This window comes from Aaosphaeria arxii (assembly GCF_010015735.1).
Source record: "Aaosphaeria arxii CBS 175.79 unplaced genomic scaffold BU24scaffold_7, whole genome shotgun sequence".
Taxonomy (NCBI): domain Eukaryota; kingdom Fungi; phylum Ascomycota; class Dothideomycetes; order Pleosporales; genus Aaosphaeria; species Aaosphaeria arxii.
Window position 1 is genome coordinate 1184166 of NW_022983480.1, and position 18000 is coordinate 1202165.

General features: G+C 50.9%; 5 protein-coding genes across 5 annotated transcripts; 2 read left to right on the top strand and 3 right to left on the bottom strand.

Moving 5' to 3' along the window:
* Nucleotides 1–704: 704 nt before the first annotated feature.
* On the bottom strand, nt 705–3373 carry BU24DRAFT_465189 (P-loop containing nucleoside triphosphate hydrolase protein; the record flags this gene model as incomplete). Its single annotated transcript, XM_033532256.1, has 2 exons — nt 705–935; nt 1022–3373. The coding sequence occupies 2 exons, from the start codon at nt 3371–3373 to the stop codon at nt 705–707; spliced, it is 2583 nt and encodes an 860-aa protein (XP_033381173.1).
* Nucleotides 3374–3775: 402 nt separating this feature from the next.
* BU24DRAFT_465190 (uncharacterized protein) lies at nt 3776–6654 on the bottom strand (the record flags this gene model as incomplete). The annotated part of the gene is made up of 4 exons (XM_033532257.1): nt 3776–3877; nt 4073–5354; nt 5406–6411; nt 6471–6654. The coding sequence occupies 4 exons, from the start codon at nt 6652–6654 to the stop codon at nt 3776–3778; spliced, it is 2574 nt and encodes an 857-aa protein (XP_033381174.1).
* Nucleotides 6655–9657: 3003 nt separating this feature from the next.
* On the top strand, nt 9658–10200 carry BU24DRAFT_351768 (uncharacterized protein; the record flags this gene model as incomplete). Its single annotated transcript, XM_033523705.1, has 1 exon — nt 9658–10200. The coding sequence occupies one exon, from the start codon at nt 9658–9660 to the stop codon at nt 10198–10200; it is 543 nt and encodes a 180-aa protein (XP_033381175.1).
* Nucleotides 10033–11762, bottom strand: BU24DRAFT_425444 (uncharacterized protein). The gene has a single exon (XM_033528742.1). The coding sequence runs from the start codon at nt 11489–11491 to the stop codon at nt 10334–10336; it is 1158 nt and encodes a 385-aa protein (XP_033381176.1). The 5' UTR covers nt 11492–11762; the 3' UTR covers nt 10033–10333.
* A 1556-nt stretch (nt 11763–13318) lies between these two features.
* Nucleotides 13319–17053, top strand: BU24DRAFT_435191 (uncharacterized protein; the record flags this gene model as incomplete). Its single annotated transcript, XM_033530073.1, has 6 exons — nt 13319–14249; nt 14283–14478; nt 14518–14650; nt 14693–15029; nt 15063–15408; nt 15445–17053. 6 exons carry the CDS (start codon nt 13319–13321, stop codon nt 17051–17053), a joined length of 3552 nt encoding a protein of 1183 aa, XP_033381177.1.
* Nucleotides 17054–18000: the final 947 nt, after the last annotated feature.

Genomic DNA, 18000 nt, shown 5'->3' on the forward strand with positions numbered 1-18000 from the left:
TCAACGCATCCTAACAGGGCACGCAGTAACGCCTATCGATTACGGCGGAACCCTCGGTCGGTGGCCTCTAGGAAAGGCCGGATTTGAAAGCGGGGGTGCAGAAACAAAGCGGGCGCTCGAGTACAGAGGGTTGGCACGTCGGGTTGGCCACCTGCTAGTGTTTATAGTTGATGCAAGGTATAATACGTGCATCTACAGCTTTCTATTTGCCCAACAACTAACTCATCTCTTATATATTCGCTACCTCACAAGGTTATGGCTAGAGCGGGTCGGCCGCCTTCCCTGCTAAAGGTGGCGAGTTGAAGTATTTGTGTTTTATTGTCTCCTGCAAATACAATTAAATAATGCTATGTAATATCACTATGAGCAGGAACTGAAAGAGGGGAATGAATTGAATTAGGAGACGATTCTCTGAGGAGAGGTCCTTAGGATTCGGTGACTACATTCGCATGACCTTAGGATATCCTGTATGGTGCGTTTTCGTCCATAGGCGTGTGATATGTGGGATGTACGGCGGAAACATTGGTGCAGGTAAAGAGTTTATTCAGTCATTACTGCACAGAGGAGCTTTCACGTTGTGATACGATAAAGAACTGAGATTGCAACGAGAAACCTTGGAAGAAACAATGGTACATTTCTAGAACCCAATTAGCAAGGGAGAATGCACAAATTTGTGAGACAAACTGAATTCCATCTCCACTAAGTCACTTATTTCTTTCTAGTACCTCCAAAAGCTGTTCCAGAGCATCACAATCCTTCTTTTTCTGGGCACGTCTTTCGACTTCACTTTTGTCCTCTGCTGTTATCTTATTGATCTTCTTTTGTGTCACTTTGTCTAGGATCGCTTGACCGAACACAGCGGTTTCAAGTTGTTTAAGGATGCATTTGTCGACGACTAGTGCGTTGACGTAGCCAGTGAAGGCCAGCATCGTAAGCTTTGAGATCGCACTTCAATCAGCTCTGAGTGATCTTATTGTGGCCGAAATCAAAACAAAAATGAGAACGAGAAGATTGGACCCACCTTATAATAAGCCTCCACTATCCCAGTGACGCGACCCGCGTCTTGACTCTGGATTGCTGCAGGGTAAAATTCGAGGATCTTGGCACGGATTTCCTTTTCGTCTTCATTCTTCCCAACGCTCCTGATTGCTGGTATCGCGATGCTTAGGGCCTTGCCGAGAACCAAGTCCTTGAGACGATCTTCAACCGAGAGAAAGCCAAGCGGCGAATGGATCAAGTGGTCTAGAGCAACTCGAATCATGGCTACCAAATCATCTTTGCTTTCAGTCTCAAGATCGTTCCATCCGTATGTGTCCAGCCGCTCGGCAATGTCGCTTGCTTGTCTCTGCACCGTAAACACGGCTGAAAAGCTGTCAAAAAATCCTGCATTCCCTTCGCTAAGGCACCCGAGGAGATCCCGCAAGGCGCTGTACGCCTTCTTCTCCAGCTCGTCCAAGTTTGCTTTGATGATCTCTTTACGGAGGAGCTGGAGAACTTTCTTGTCCCAACAGACATGTTCGAGCGCCAGGTCGACGAACGTGTTTGCAGCTCCCCAGACAGCTCTGATGTGATTGGTGGCTATGCCTTCCCAATTAAGGGATTGATCGAGGAAAAGATCACGATACACCGTCGAGTTCACCTCTCCAATAGGCTCCGTGGCCCCCCGACTACGTTTGATGATCTCTACAACTTTTTTCTCGTAGTCGCTTTGAGCGATCACATTAGCCATGGGCCAGGTGTAGTAATCGCGCACAAAATCTTTCGGCGGGAAGTGGTCTGCTTGATACTCGTCCTGGTGGGCCGATGACCCGTTCCCTGGACCTTCGATAGAGTTATAATCATTTTTCACTCTATTTGCTTGTTCGTTGTCTTGTTGGACAGAGAGTCTAATCTCAGGATTTTCGATCCAGTTGTCACTTTCTTCTACAGTGCGTGCTTGTCCGTGGTCTTGGTTGACAGAAGTCCCGTTTTCGGAGTCTGAGGTCAAGCTGTCGTTATCCTCCGCAGTACTTGCCACCCCGACGACACGTTTGACGATTTCTGTCTTGCCGAATTCACGCATCGTCACAGAAAATAGTGCATTCAGCCCCCGGATGTTGCTGCAAAGCTTTGTTTTCTGGCCTTCTGGGTCGTTCGGATTGTACCCCTTTCGAGGTTCAGGGAAGAAGGGTCTGCATTTAATACAAGGCTCGCCGAGTTTGCGGAGATGATCGCAAGGTGGGTTTCGATATCTGCCCGTAACGGCTTGACTCGTCAACTCCGCGAACTCTCTCGCAATTTTATTCAAATAACATCGACGGCTGAAGTCGCTCGCTCTCCATTTGTCCTCTGCCTCGACTTCATTTTCGATTTCGGCGATCCGCTCTCTGACCCGCTCAATGATTTGTGGAAGCGCGTTCTGAGTACACATCCAGAGAACGGATTTAATAGCGGTTCTCAGGTTCTTGATGCCCTTGCGCTCCCCCGGTATATCCTGCCACATCGGTTCCTTGAAATACGTAGTTTCTCTATCGTCTCTCTTGTCCAAAGTCTCAGAAGACTCTCTTTGGTCCTTGTTTAGATTCCGAACAACGTACCAACCGTACTTTAGCTCGACATTGTCAATTCCATCTTTGACATATTCTAACATTGCCTTCTCAAAGTCGTGGGCAGCATCTGGCTTTGTTATAACGCCGATCGCCCGATCACCAAGTGTCGCGTCCTTCTTGAGGATGTCCTGGAATTTGCGCACCGCAGTCTGGTTGTACACCTCGCTAGATGCACTAATGACGAGCAACACTACGTTGTTCTTCAGCGCGACCTGCTTTTCGACCATTCGTTCGACCGCGTCGCGACTGCCTTCGTCAGCCTTGGAGATAGTACCTTGGAACAATCCCGGAAGATCGATGAAGCTCAAGATTGGCAAATTTGGCCCATGTTTTTCTATGACCAGCATCTCTTCGGCAAATTGTCTGCCAGTCTCTTCGCTGGCGTTAGGTATACCCAGCGCTTCCTCGGCTTCACCCATCAGCTTTTCTAATGTGGCCCGAGAAGACAAGGAGGAAAGGTCGAGCTTTTTCTGAAAGCCTTGCATCTTGGAAATTTCTGCAGGGCTTCTCTCGCTACCCTGGACTGGCCTAATCCTGGCTGCCCCCCGTTCTTCATTGGATGTCTTGAGGATAAGGTTGACTGGGAACTTGGTGCAGCGGCGCTCGGATACAGGAAAGTGGAACCGGACCAGACCTTCCAGGACAGAACTCTTGCCGCTGCTTTGATCGCCGATAACAACAAGCTGTGGAATGAGATCGCTGGCGACATTGAGCTTCTTGAGTTCCTCCAGCGCGTCAAACAGCTCAATTTGGCGGCGGTCTAGGAGCTCTGGAGTTTGATCCATATTGACTGCCTTTTTATTGACTTCGAAGTTTCTGTCAGGGGAGGCTGCCTTGTGGAAAATCTGAGGTTGAGAACAGCAGCGAAGAACGTGCAAAGTGTAGAGATTACTGATGGTTTGCTCCGAACTCCTTGGTCCCATCACAGTCAAGCGATAGCGATCATTCTTATACATTCAGTAGTGAGAATAACAAATACGATCGGAGTTAGCACGCCCATCAGTAACGATCACTGACCTACAGAGCAAATGCAGCATGCTCAATTCAGATAAGACGATTAACGCCTCATGCACAAAGCGAATGGCAACTTAGGATCGCTCTTCTGCTAGTGGTCAAAATCAGATGCAAAGGTGGGGTCTTCCGCACGAAGCGAACGGAAAGTTAGGATCGCCCAATGATCATCCGCCTCAAACTTGCTTCGCCCCAATCTGGACTACTTCCAGCACGTTCAATGGCATTTGCTGTCCATTTGCTGACATGTCCATAGTTTGTTGGCGCTCGCAGATGCACTGTTACGACGAACCATCAGCTCTGTCTGAGGATAGTTGAGAGCGGAACGAGTCTCGCGTGACTCTACACCATCGACGGTGGCGAGTCCCGTTAGCCTTTCTCTCGCGAATAACCATTCTTTGATGCTCAGTCAACTGAATGGCCGTTTTTGGGATGCAACTTCGGATTTCACCGCACCGGACTGTCTCCATTACCTGCTTAGATTTGGGGGCGTGAAAAGCCTTCATCCAGAGTCGCAGCTGTCTTGAGAATGCAAAAGCGCGAATCTGACACCAGAGGTCTCCCAGCCGCAGTATATCGATTGCCTCGCTCACGTACCGAAAGCCTGTGTCGCGATCTGGTTTTGGAGAAATAGGTTTTCCATGCTCGTTTATGTGGTGCAACGCGACCAGTTCCGTAGCAAACGCAAATGGTTGGCCGTGCTTTGTCCACCGCAGGTTTTGATCTCCTACGCGGTCCCTACAAAGCGCCCTACTTTGAATCCAAAGACACGTGGCTTGCTCGACGACATCGGGGTAATTGAACCGAGGCTTTGATATAGCTTCGATGTAATCATGCAGAAGTCTGACCTTTTGCTCTGGACTGGTATCGGTTCGGGAGTCTAACGTCGCAATGAGTGTCTTATAATGTGACTCGAGTAGTTCTGTACGCGCTTGGAACTTGCTCTTCCATTGCCTTGTACATTGAGATCCCATCTTTAGTATAATCCGATGATCATATGGGACGCCAGCAGATTTCACAAGGGCGTCGATGGTTTTCCAATACGCAAGGCCAATTGTTGGCCGGAAGTCTTTCAGCGAGAAATACAAGACTTGGAGTAATAGCTCCAAGAAATTAACCAAGGGATGGCGTCCAAAAGACCCCAGAAACGAATCCCTTAGTTGTGCGAGGAATATCCGTAGCAAGGTGAAATCATGACGCCTGGGATATCGCAATTCGCAAAGAGACTGACATATTGTCCAGAAATGGATGAGGAAGTTGGGATCGCAAGTCTGCGCAGCTGCTTTCGCGCGTCTCAAGATCTTCCCGAAGAGGTGAAGGACTTGCTCGGCCAGTAAAGCGTCTCCGAGAAGTTTAATGCCAGCGCAATCGGCAGCCAGAAGTTTCCAGAGTTTCGAGTTTGCAGCAGCCCCGCTAGGTGGAATGAAAGAGGAAGTGCCGTAAGTCCACCCTTTACCATTAGTGCCTTCATCAAAGCACCCCTTAATAAATATGTCGAGCTCATGGAGTATTTTCTCACTATATTGATATGGTTTAAAAGTTAAACCTGACGGTAGGCTTTCCCCACCTATCCCTTTGAACTGCTTCTTGAAGATGGTGACAAGGAAGAAGACGAGACTAGGGCCCGAGGATTTCTTCCATTTACCACGCAAAGCTCGCGCTGCTCGGCGGCGAGGCTCCCCTTCAGAGCAGTCGGTTCCGTTTCGGTTGAACTCTAGCCCCCATTGGCCAAACTTTTTTGCCAATGTGCTACTTCTACTCCGATTAGATTGTGAAATTAAGGATAAATACTCGGCAGACACTCACGAAGTGGGAAAGTTGTGGATTGCCTCAAGCTCGAACGCGATCTCGTCCACAGTGTGCTTGTATTGAACTCGTAGCCGTCTGATGTGATTATCACGCATGTATTTCCAATCTGCCTCCGAATATCGATGTTTTCTGTTGGCGACCCCGCTAACATTCAATGTTTGAGCTCGCCTGGCAATAGTGGCTTGCACCGAAGAGCCGTCGTTGACGGCTATATTCCTCAACTCGGGCCTCGAATCATAGGTGGCACTGTTCTCATCATTGTCGATGTCTTCATGCAGAAGGTTTGCGCCAACAGTGCCCGGATTCAAGGCGCTATGCACTTCAGCTGCAGGACAAAGAACTGTTCTGTTAACATCAGGCTGTAAATATGGTTGCGCTGAGACATCGTGGTAGGATTGACACTGTAAAGCTGGGTTTGACTGCGACTTCACATTGAACTGGAGACTCGGGTCGGGCATCATATTGAGATCGATCATAATGTTGGGATCGGGCTGAATATTGAAGTCAGGCTGAATGATAAGGTTTTGCTGGCTGGCAAGGTTTGACGTATGACTGGATTCGGGCCTAAAACTGAAGTCGGGACGAAGATTGTAGTCGGGTAGAAGATTGACGTTGATATTGGGTTCGGGTTGGAACATGAGGTCTGTCTGATAGCTAAGGTTGGACTGGAAGTTAGAATTCAAGTAATCAAAGCAGCGCGAGGAGTCCAAAAGAGGTTGGGTAACAAGATTATCGATTGCCCGCTGAAAGTCAGCCACTCCATGTCCGGCATCCCAAATCCCAGTCTCCTCCTGACCATGGTGACTGACCGTGACTTGTCCTAGCTGTACACCTTGTGCGATATTTCCTTGATTGAACATGTTTCCGGATGATATAGTATTAATGGATTCGTTGCCGGCATCGTGGGCCAATGGATTGCGCATTTTGTCGAGCAACCCATGCTCAAAGAAGGGGGGAGAAACGATACGGCGGGTTGGTGTAGAGTTGGTGTTCGGATTGCCATCTAATGTCATAAAGTCAACGCTAATAGAACCCTAAGGAGTCGAATGAGAAGTCACATACCAAAGATGTTTTGGAAGAGGTTGTCATATCCAGTGGTCACAGTGGCAGGCCTAGGTACAATGTCACTGTTATCGGGAGCAACAAGAGACTCTCGATGCCGGTCGTTGCTATCGTGGATCTCAGATGCATAACGGTGGACCGCAGAATGGGCTGAGAAGTGTAGAATCCACTCTTGATTGTCCATTATTCTGGGATGCAGTGTGAAAGAGCTACTCGAAGTCGGCTAGACTAGCTCCGCTACAGCGTCTTCAACAGTGCGGACCTAAAGTAGTAGACAAATCTGATATTTCGAGGTGTTTTAGCTAAAACGACACAATTTATGTAGCAAACTTTCGCCCTTCGTAGGTAACGCATTAAGCAAGCTCCAGAGAAAGGCTTGCAGTGGTTTTCAACCTGAAGAGGGGTTTTCCTAAAGTGCGGGGCTAACTGTAACGGTTGATCACTGGATCAATCACTATTGGACGATGGAGTATTAATATCAGATGAGATAGCTTTCACTGCTAGATTAGATAGAATATGTAGCCCCTACACTACTACCTAGTAAATAGCCTATATAGTAGCTACCTATCCTACTATATAAGGACCTTTTCCTACTATCCTAGACAGCTTAGTAGCTTATTATCATTAATTTAACTTTAGTAATCTAATTGGAATTCATTAAGAGACAATACTTATCTTGGAATTGAGAGCATAGGATGTGCATTGTATTCAATTGAGTCTCTGAGAACATGTCAAATGTGATTGAACTGTTCGTACGCTGAGGCGGGGCTTCATCCCATTCACGCATATACCCAAACAACCACGCAATACTTCCAACGACTTAAACAAAAACTTCCAATTCAAACAAACACCCTCATCCTACATCTAACCAAACCACAGCAAACGACACCCCACCCCAGAGCCCCATCCGCGCGTACAACCCCCAATCCCCATGAATGAAACCTTAGAACGCATCCTCCCCCTCTCTTACGACGTATGCGCGGCAGGCTGGCAGGCTGGCGCGTAAAACCCCTCCTCCCTCCCTCACCGTCTCACGACATCCGAGGAGACACGGTGGTTCGTTAGACGCATACCTACGAGTATGTAACATAACCACATATTTTACGAGGGACACTCGACGGCAGCGGAACGGGGCGACGGGCGTTTGCCTAGTGCGGCGCAGGCAGCGCGTGCGTACGTCGCGTCTCGGGAGGGAGGGTTGCACAGGCGGCGTGGCGTGGCGGCTTAGGTTAGCTTACCTGGCAGGCAGGCTCACATCACCTCGACTCGCATGTCGTCTTGTCTTGTCTTGTCTTGTGTTTGATTAGTTGATAGGGATGGGAGAATATGGGTGGTTATGTTTGGGCTATTATTGCGGTTGTGGGATTGTGGGATATGGAAGAGTTCTATCTGAATCGACTTCAAGAATGTGATGGACCGCAATGAGAGGGTGCACGTGCAAGAATGGGGTACTTTAACCTCGTACCGAATCGGGGGAAGAAGGGTTTCGTTTCTCTCAAGGGTTGCCTCCGGGTTCGGGACATTATTGTATTATGTGCATTGCGATGATCGCATGTCCTTTTTTTTCTCCTGCATGAAGGGACGGTTCGGAGGTAAGACGCCGGGGTGGGGAAAAGGAAAAGGAAGGGGTGAGATTGATCGTCAAGAACGTGGTGTCAAGACGCGGAGACCGTGGAAGAGGAATGGAATGGATGTACACGTGGACTGTGTATCAGGATGCCGTTGACATACGTAGACGCAGTCGTAGACATGGTTTAGCTTGTAGTATTCGGAAGATAATGAGGATCGGTAGTTGTGATTGTACGTGACATGTGGGTGATGGTTGATGGTTTAGGTAAGTTTGCTGGGCCACGGAGGACATGACAGTCTCCGTTTCACCATTGTGGACGTTGCCGCCCATGGAGAAACATCTCGAACCACAGTTAGTCGTCAACTACACAGTATTCCATCTGCCGAACCCCTATGCACGACCATAATTCAGCTAGCAGGACCATTCGAATATTGCATTGTGATAGTTACTCAAATTGCCATTAGCTATCTGATGCGTTCGCCGGCCTAGAATAGATCGACACATGTGACGGACGAGATTCCGCACACTCGTCGCGTTTTCCCCTTCCTCATTCATTCTTGCGCTCCGACGGCTGGCTTCGTTTCGTTTGTGTCGTTTGTCCCACGACTCGTAATTACATCCTCAATTGTTCCCCTAGGGAGGTAGAACTGGGGTTCACGTAATTACTTTGTAACAAGCAGTTACGATCTATTTTGTGTACTGACTAAGGAACCGATGAATCTACCACTGGACGTCGCTCTGTATGCGCCGACTCTCGCCTCACGCCTCACCTCACCTCACCCAGCCAAGAACCTCGAAGCGTCTCGGATTGTACCTGTGCCTGTGCCTGTGCCTCCCCATCCCCGAGCAATTAAACAAAGGACTTTTTTTTCGATAAGCATTCGAGAGCTTATTTAGTTTCTTGGATTACCCACAATTTCATCCATCCATTGTCGTGGTCGTGGTTGTTTGTCGTTTCGTCTTCTGGGTATATAAGTGTCTATCACCGACCCATCTTTCCATCAAGCATCAAACCATTTCCCACCAACCATCCTGGTCTATATAATCGACCACATATTACCAGAACTTCTATTTCTGTTTACACTCTAACCATCACATCTCTCTTACATCTTTATCTTGTACCTCGCTACCAGGTAGACGGTCAATTCAAACATCCACCCCATCGATCATTCAGATTGTCCGCGACCTACCTACCTCGTATCGTATCGTACGGGTACCCACCTGGCACCCTACCCATCCACGCCATCTCACCATCTCACCATCTCACCCCCATCCAATCCGTGGACCCATCCATACAATATTGTATTCCAGGCAGGCAGATCATCCGCCACCATCGTCCGCCTACCTGCACCTTAACCTGCACCTACACTGCACCTCCGCCTCCTTCGTCCCGCACCGCACCGCACCGCGCCTCAATCAATCAATCCCCATCCCCCCGTCCACCACTCCAGGCCCACAACAAGGCGTCACCCTCGGACCACGCACACACACACACACACACACACCACGCATCCTCCCCTCGCGGCAGGCAGGCCCCGCCCATATAAAACCCCCCCCCCCCCCCCAAACAACCCCCCCCCCCCCCCCATAATGCTATCAACCGAGCAAATCGCCGCCATGCTCGACACTTTACCCTCACCAACCCGCTCCCTCTCCTCCCTCGCGTCCCAAGAACGCTCCTTCACCTTCTCCCACTTCACCTGCGAACACGCCTGGGTAATCGGCAACATCCTGCGCAACGCGCTGCGCACCGCCGACGCCCCCGCCATCATCCACATCTCCCTCTCCTCCTCGCAGACTTTATTCCACGCCCCCAGCATGCCGGGCATGATGCCGGATAACGAGACGTGGGTGGCGAGGAAGCGCGCGACGGTGCTGAGGTGGGGACACAGCACGTGGTACCTGGGTTGCAGGTTTGAGGGGGATGAGAGGGGGTTTGCGGAGTATTATGGGGTGAGTGGGGAGGAGAGGGGGAAGTATACGGTTGAGGGGGGCGGGTATCCGGTTTTCGTTAAGGGGGTTGAGGGCGTGGTGGGCGCGATTGTGGTCGCGGGTTTGGAGGGCGAACAGGCGCATGGGTGTATTGTTAAGGCGGTGGAGGAGTATAGGGAGTTGAGGGATGGGTTTAGGAGTCCTATGAGGAGCGTGACGGGGAAATGAGTGAGAGGTTTAAGTGGTAATGATGGGAAGGGAAGAGGGAGAGTGGATGATAAGAGAAGGATAGCGGGAGTTATGATACCCAAGATATATCTTCATTTCATTTCTGTCGTTCATATCGCTTTCGTCATCGCTACTACAAGGAAGAGGAGGACGTCGTGACGCGCCGGAATCCAAATCGACCTCCCTCCGCATCGAACGCTACAGAACACCCGTACAAGAAGTTTCTCCCCGTGTTCACAAACGCCGGCGACATACGCTTCGCAGGGACGACGTACGCTGGCTCCATCAGCGTGGCTCCCTCGCCCACTCTGAACGAGTACTCCTCCACCGGCTCCAGCTCTTCATCATCTCCCCCTTGGTCCTCCCGCGGGAACTCCACCGTAATCTTCGTTCCTGGCTTCACCCTCTGAACGAATTCCGCATATCCATTCGGATTCGGATTCGGTATCGTCACGGTGGGAATGTCCCCGTCCGGCCCACCGCCAGTCCTCAGATACATCTGCGCGACCCCAGTATCAATCAGCGCAGGCCCGCAATGCCTGCCCCTATCGTCGAGACTAAAACACATCCCGACCATCGCCCAGTCCCTCCTGTCCTTGTCGTGCGTGAAGCCCGGCTCGAGATCCTTCCACACGAAACCGCGTGTGTTCTCCGCCGTGAGCCCTAGTTGCACGCCCTCAGTCGACATCGTGTAGCCCTGTCTCACGACCCCAGCCACATTCTCCCCGTTCACCTCAACGACATTGATGAACGGATTCAAACTGGGCAGCGCGATAGGCTTCCCTTCCTTCGGTCCATTGCGGCCGAACCCAACTCCCATGTACGCAATCTTCGACAGATCCCTCGGCACAGGCCTCGGCTCGTTGGGATTGTACGGACACGCGAACGTGTGTCTCTCGGGGTCGTACCAGGGGCACACGACGCTCTCGTCCACGACAAGGACCGGCACGCGGGCGACAGCCGTGGCTCCCGCACGCCCGTGGAACTTGATCGGTATCTCGACCAGCCGGCCTGTGTATAGAATCCGACTACTGCTTAGGTACGAGTGTGCAGGCGTGCCGGCGGAGGGGTCGATGTCCGGGAGTAGTGGCGCGCCGAGTAGAAGGCCAGTTGAACCTGTGTCGATGGCGATTCCGTGCTGGCGGCCGCCTGGGAGGGTGGCTGTTATCATGGGCGTGGAGTTGGAGCTGAAGGGGGCGTAGTAGGGAAGGAAGATGGACTTCGTAAACTCCCCGTGGTAGTGAGATTCGTGGTCTCGAGACCCCGCGAATGAGAACGACGAACATGTCATGTCGTAGAAGCGAAAGCAAGAATGGAAGTTGAAGCCGTTTGTTGTACAGTAGAAATGGAAAAGTAGCGCGAGGAGCGATATGCCAGAGGCTATGAGCAATACAGTGATGACCCAGACAACAACCGTGGCCCAGACCCTCGAATTAACAACGACCACGTCTCTTCCAGCTGCTTGATATCTCTTGTTGAATGATATACTCGACCGTCCCTCCAAATCCTCAGATACAGCCTTGCGTGGTCTCTCCACCTTCTCAACCCCCTCTTCTTGGTCGTCCTCGGCTCCCACGTGCCTATCCAGCCCTAGGCCTGACGTTACACCGGGAACGTTCGATCCGCCGTCAAGCGTGTTGAACACTCGACGCGGATCACTTAGAAAATGCCTACTGCGCGATGCTTCTTCCTCCTCCTTCTCGCTACCAGTGGTTGAGAGTGGTGGTTGCGGCGGAGGCGGCGGCGGTGGTAGTTGGAAACCCCATCCGGGAACGTACATCTGGATATATATACACTTATAATACACACGAAACAAGCACCTCGGTATTCGGGAAATAGAGTATTAAAAGGCGGTGATAAGGGTTGCTACGTCATCCCTGCTCCTGCGCTGCGTTGTGTTGTTACAATTCGTCCTCGGATGAAGGCGTTCGAGCGGGGAATGGAGGGTCTAGATGCTTGAGTGGACGGATACTGGGAGGTGATCCGGTTCGCATGAAGTGAGTAAATGGCGTATTAGGTACAATTATAGAGATGTCACAAACTAGATGAATATCAATGTCTCCGGGATGCTATTTTGTGTTTGTAGTTGTGGTGTTAGAAAGGCGGAAGTCGAGCTGTAGTTATCTCAATGTGTAGCTCAATAGCTGAGGTAGTTACCCTATTAGGATTAGGTAGGTACGTGATGGATGATAAGACCAGATGGGGTTAGCCCGGGCTTGGAAAAGATGGGGGATTTTCTCCGCGATCGAGGGATGCACCGGCAATTATTATGGTATTTATAGATGCTATTTTGTTTTTAAAACGAGTATCACTGCTCTCGATCAGTCTGATCCGTTGAAGATTGGACGAAGAAGAAGAAAACAGTCTATGGAACGGTCCACCATATGGTTGACAAGAATGCGCCCCTATACGAAGCCATGCGATACCTTGGAAGGAGCAACCAAGCCAAAGATTCGGCCCCCACCCATCCACTCCACACAACATCTCTCATCACCTCTCTTCCTCTCTCCGTCTTTCAGCTGTTGTCTAGCCACCTCGTATCGTACCTGTTGTGTAGATACTTCGTCGGCTCATTCTACACTACCGACATGATGATTCGGCAGGGCTACCTGGACATTGGAATGGGATCTGCACTCGACTCCATACCTCTACACGTGATGATGCACCATGCACACCGGTCCTCTCGCACGGTGGTGGCGCTGCCCTCCCCCTGCGACCTTGCTAATAATTAATCCGACCCCATTATTCCAATTTCTTGCTTCTAGCTTTTTGCACTTGCTTCCTATACGTCTGTACGTCTGAGGTGAGGAGGAATTTGTGTATGTGGGTGTAATAGGCAACAACAAGGGTCTGCTGATATCGATTTTTTTTCTCACTGCATATACTGCAAGAAAGCGTCATTTGGTCAGTTAGGTGTGGTTGTTTGTTTGGGGTCGAATAGGGAGGAGCCTCGATCGCCATTCTGGTTGACGTCGAATATCGCATCGGACGACAGACGATATTGTTCAAAACACCACTCGAATCCTCCTTCCCTTCCAACATTCCCACGACCACTTACCCCTTCGATACGACCATGAGCGCATAGGTTCCGACCAAAATATATCAACCCCGCCACACCATGGCCCCCCGATCGCCCTCGCGCTCCAGCGATGGCGGAGCCTCAGAACACCACATGCGCGCCGAACCGCGCCTTCTAAAAGCGATCGACGAATCGAAAAACGACGATGCCATCAACGTTATCCAGTCCGCAAGGGCAGCCTCCCAACCTATCGAGCACCTCCTCCGCATCGGTCTGATGCGCGCGTCCGAGCGTGGCAACAACTTCCTCGCTGAGTACCTACTCCAGAACGGCGCGAAACCCGACGGCGCAGCTGGCGGGCGCGTCAGTCCCCTGCTGAAAGCCATCGAGAAGAACCATGTCGGAATCGTACAGTTGCTGCTCAAGTTTGGGGGCAATGTCGATGTGGCGGACAAGCAGGGGCGCACGGCGCTCATGACGGCGGCGTGGAAGAACCATTTTCATATTTTGAACATATTGCTGAGGTGCAAGGCGGATGTCAATAAAAAGGATAATCAGGGGAGGAACGTGTTGCATAACTTGGCGGCGGATAAACATTGTAATTGGGGGAGGGATGTCATTGAGGTATTGCTGAGGACGGACATTGCCATTGACGGTACCGAGGGTCAGGATGAGCTCAAGCGAAGTCCGTTACACTGGGCAGCCGTTACGGGAAAGAAAGAGCTCTGCGAATGGTTGATTTTAAGGAGGGCGAATGTAAATGCCGTTGAGGTTCGCGAGAAGACGAGCTTGCACTTGGCGGTGGCGCATCAAAGAGATGACATCGTCGAGCTTCTGATTCACTACGGAGCCGATGTCACGGCAAAGAGCGATGGCAGTTGGACGCCGTTGCACAATGCCTGTGAGGTGGGTAGCGTCAAGATTGTCAGGATCCTGCTCGCCTCAGGCGCTGGTCTGAATGCAAAACTGCTGAACGGCATGACGCCGTTGCACGTCGCAGCACAGGCTGGCCATCTCGATGTCGTCCAATGTCTGCTCGAGCGCAAAGACCTCAAGCGCGCAGCGAGAGATACGTTCGGAATCACGCCCTTTCTTCGCGCCGCGCAAAATAAACGGAAAGACATAGTCAATCTCCTCGCGCCATCGAACCACGTGGAGACACTAAGTGAGGATGCTTTGGGTGCGTGCAACGGATTCAATGCGACGATCGTCGATTTCGGCAATTTTCACAACGAGAACAAGGTGCGGAGACGGACGGTGTACGAGTTACTCTACGGCCGAGACACTGTCAACCCGAGGAAACCAGCCGTTTCCATTCTCCCTAAGGACTCGAAGGCCACAAGCTTCAGGTGGATCCATCTTCCGGCCAACAACATGGCCTGGGTCGAGGCACTATTAACCAAGGCTTTCATCGAGGAGGGCGCATCCGACGTGGAAGGGTTCAAGGCTTTAGAGCGGTCTTTCAACCATCAGCATCGAGGACAACAGATCCATTCGCATTTCATGAGACCGCTCTGTCATAGCACTCCAAGGGCGCCAAAGGTTCACGAAGAATCGGACTTCTCGGACGGAGCAGACCATGGCCCGCCTCAAATTATCGTCAGTGATAGCCCTGGCCTAGGTATCAGTGTGTCAAGCCACCAGTCTTCCTCAGCTGGGGCGCAGGAACATCCGCCACCAAGGGCCCCTAGGAGGACAGATACTATTCAGACAGATGCCACATTGACATCGAATGCGTCCGCCCCAGGTTCAGATAGGAAACATGGCAAGGGGAAAGAAAAAGTCAAGAAGACAGCGAAATGGGGCGGAAGTAGCAAGCATTCAAAGTCTGGAGGCGGCACAGAAACACCGACGAAACAGAGCGATCACCACGCCAGACAACAACGGAAGACTAGCCAACCGCTGACTAGCAGCGGTCATTTGAGGTCGCCAGGGAGTCCGGGTAGAAAGGACCCCACAGCATCGGCGAAGGGTAACATCTTTACCTTCATGCCGTACTTGCATTTTGAAACCAACCGCAGGCGACATGAAATGCAAGAGGCTATCATTCGTGCACAAAGAGCTAAAAGGATCGAGAGGAGAGAAGGACGCCATTGCCCACCTATGCTGCCACGGGCCTCTACCTACGACGAGATGTTGCTTCGAGCTCATCTGAGTTCTTCCAATGTGTCTTTGCATGTCAGGCGAACGTTGGATCAATTCTACTATCACAATATCGACACGAGAACGCGCGACCAAGATCAGGTCGTCTACCGGTACCAGATGAAGGATCAAGAACAGGGCGAGCCCTTCGAAATTGATCCCAAGATCTTCATGGTAGATCAACTGTGGATGTGGGTGCTGGGCAAAGATCTTATCGTGACTGCATTCCCTCAGCGTTGGCAGCAGCCCAAGAACGATCCACTCAACGTGCTCGATGGCATCATCGAAGATATCAATAGCAAGACCCGCGAACCTGTGCGATCCATCTATGACCTGGCTTTGATCATCACCGGTCGATGCAGTGGTGTTTTCGACCGCAATCGGCAGGACGAGGACTACCAGTTCCTCGACATGTTCGAAGCATCCATCGGCAATGCCACTGAAGCCGAGACCAAACTCTTCAGTGAGTTTAACGATGCCTCCGAACGAGCATCTAAGTGGCTGAGGGAGCATCGTCGCCCCAATCGCTTTTCCCGTCAGTTAGAAGCCCAAGGACGTGATATTGAGCATGAGAACCGCAGGCGTAGGACCCACACACATATCTTCTCGAATGACTCCTTGCACGACATAAATGGAGACGATTACCGGGACGATGATGACGGACCAGTTCATACACCTCTATTCGTCGACAAACTTCTAGACATCGGTGCTGAGACAGACCTCCTTGCCGAGACGAAGGATATTCGCGACGAGCTCAACATGATAGCCAAGGTTCTTGAAGACCAGCGTTCCGTGATTCCAGATATCGAGGTGTCAATCACCGACATCCTACGAGAAGAGCACAAGAGCCAACAGGATCTCAAACGCCGCATCAGAGAGCAGATCAAAACTATCGACACGCACCTAAAAGACATTGATCGCATGGACAAGCAGGCTGAGCGAATCTACAAAAGCATAACCGATCTCCTCGATCTTAAGCAAAAACACGCCAACGCATTCGAAGCCCGTTTCGCCCGCGACCAAGCCGCCGGCACCGCGCGCCAGAGCCAAACCATTATGGTCTTCACTATCGTGACCATCATCTTCCTCCCTCTCTCCTTCATTGCAGCCTTCTTCACGATCAACATTCGCGAGTTCCCACACAAAGATCCGGAAGGCGAGCCCAGCCTCCCCCTAAGCTGGGTCAGCAAATACATGTTCGGCATCAGCTTCGCCGTCTCCATCCCTCTCATCGCCACCGCGCTCTCTCTCGACGCCATTAGCGACACCTTCCGTCTCATCAAACGTTACATCCGCGACCACCGCAAGTCATCGAAACGGAAGGGCTCTGTCAGCTACGCCGGCGGCGCGAGCAACGAGAAACTGTCTCAGCATGCAGCCACCAGTGTCGAGTACGTCGTCGATATGCGACCTCTCGAAAACATGCTCAGCGTGGGTCGCAGCACGCGTGCAGGTCGCAGGAGCTATGAAACATACGGGAGTTATATCGGTGGTGGAACTCTGCTCCCCGTGACGAGTCGAGGTACAGCGAAGACGGGCTCGCACGCGAACGGTGGCACTGCCGCTGGTCAGCGTGGGAAAATAGATGTCGAGATCGTTGCTACCGATCATCAGGAATTACCTACACCAGTCGAGAGGCAGAGTACTGGGTTTAGGATAAGAAGGAGTGCTGACGTTGAGCGTGGGTTCTGATCTGCCTTGCCTCTGGGTGTTTCCACCGTTCATGCCACAGGTTTCGCAAAGTTTCTAGCGTTCTTTGTTTACAACGCGTTTGCCGTTAGAGTTTTCAGTTTCTTTGAGCTATTTTTTTCTCTTCGCAAAATGCTGGATACCCGCCCTTCATCTGCTACATCTTTCAGCGATTACCATTTGTTGCGACAGCGATGTTTGCATGTCCACCTTAATGACTCAACGACAGCCTCTTTTATGGAGAAAATCTAATGGCATGTTTTTGTTATCCGTCCTAAAGCGGTTGCTACTTTTATATCTGTTTCTTCCATCTCTGAATTTACCTCATAACGAGAATTTCCAAGCCGGATAGGCGAACCATTATACGGGTATTATAGATAGCGCCTGCTGTGTATAGCGTTCCGTGGTATTGTTTAGTTCCTCACGACGTGCAAGCTTGATCACCTAGGCAGTTGCTAACCCGGCATGCTAAACTTCATGCCTCGCCGGCCTCCAAAGTCTTAAACTTCAATGCCATAATTCATTCTGTTTCGACCTGTTCACATCTCCATCAGCGACTCCTACACATATCGTTTAAGTATTACCAGTTCCGTGCGATGGCACCACGGAGAATCAAAATCATTCAAAATGGCACCAATCACAGCAAGAATGAGAGCTTCAAGAAGTACAGAGAATTGAAACCTGATCATGGAACTATCATTTACTGGACGCGCCAACTTCGGAGGAGAGCGATTTTGCTTGAACCGCGCCCAGTTGACCTGAACACATTCCTTCCCCAATTTGAACCCGGGGAAATGATACTATGTCTAGATTCATTAAACCCCAAATACTACCCGAAGGTATTCATATTCGACTCTCTCCGTTCCAGCAAGGAAGCTTTTCCACAATCATGGGTTCATTTCATCAGACAAGAAATCAAAGTCAGCGAGCTCATGATGCGATACCTACAC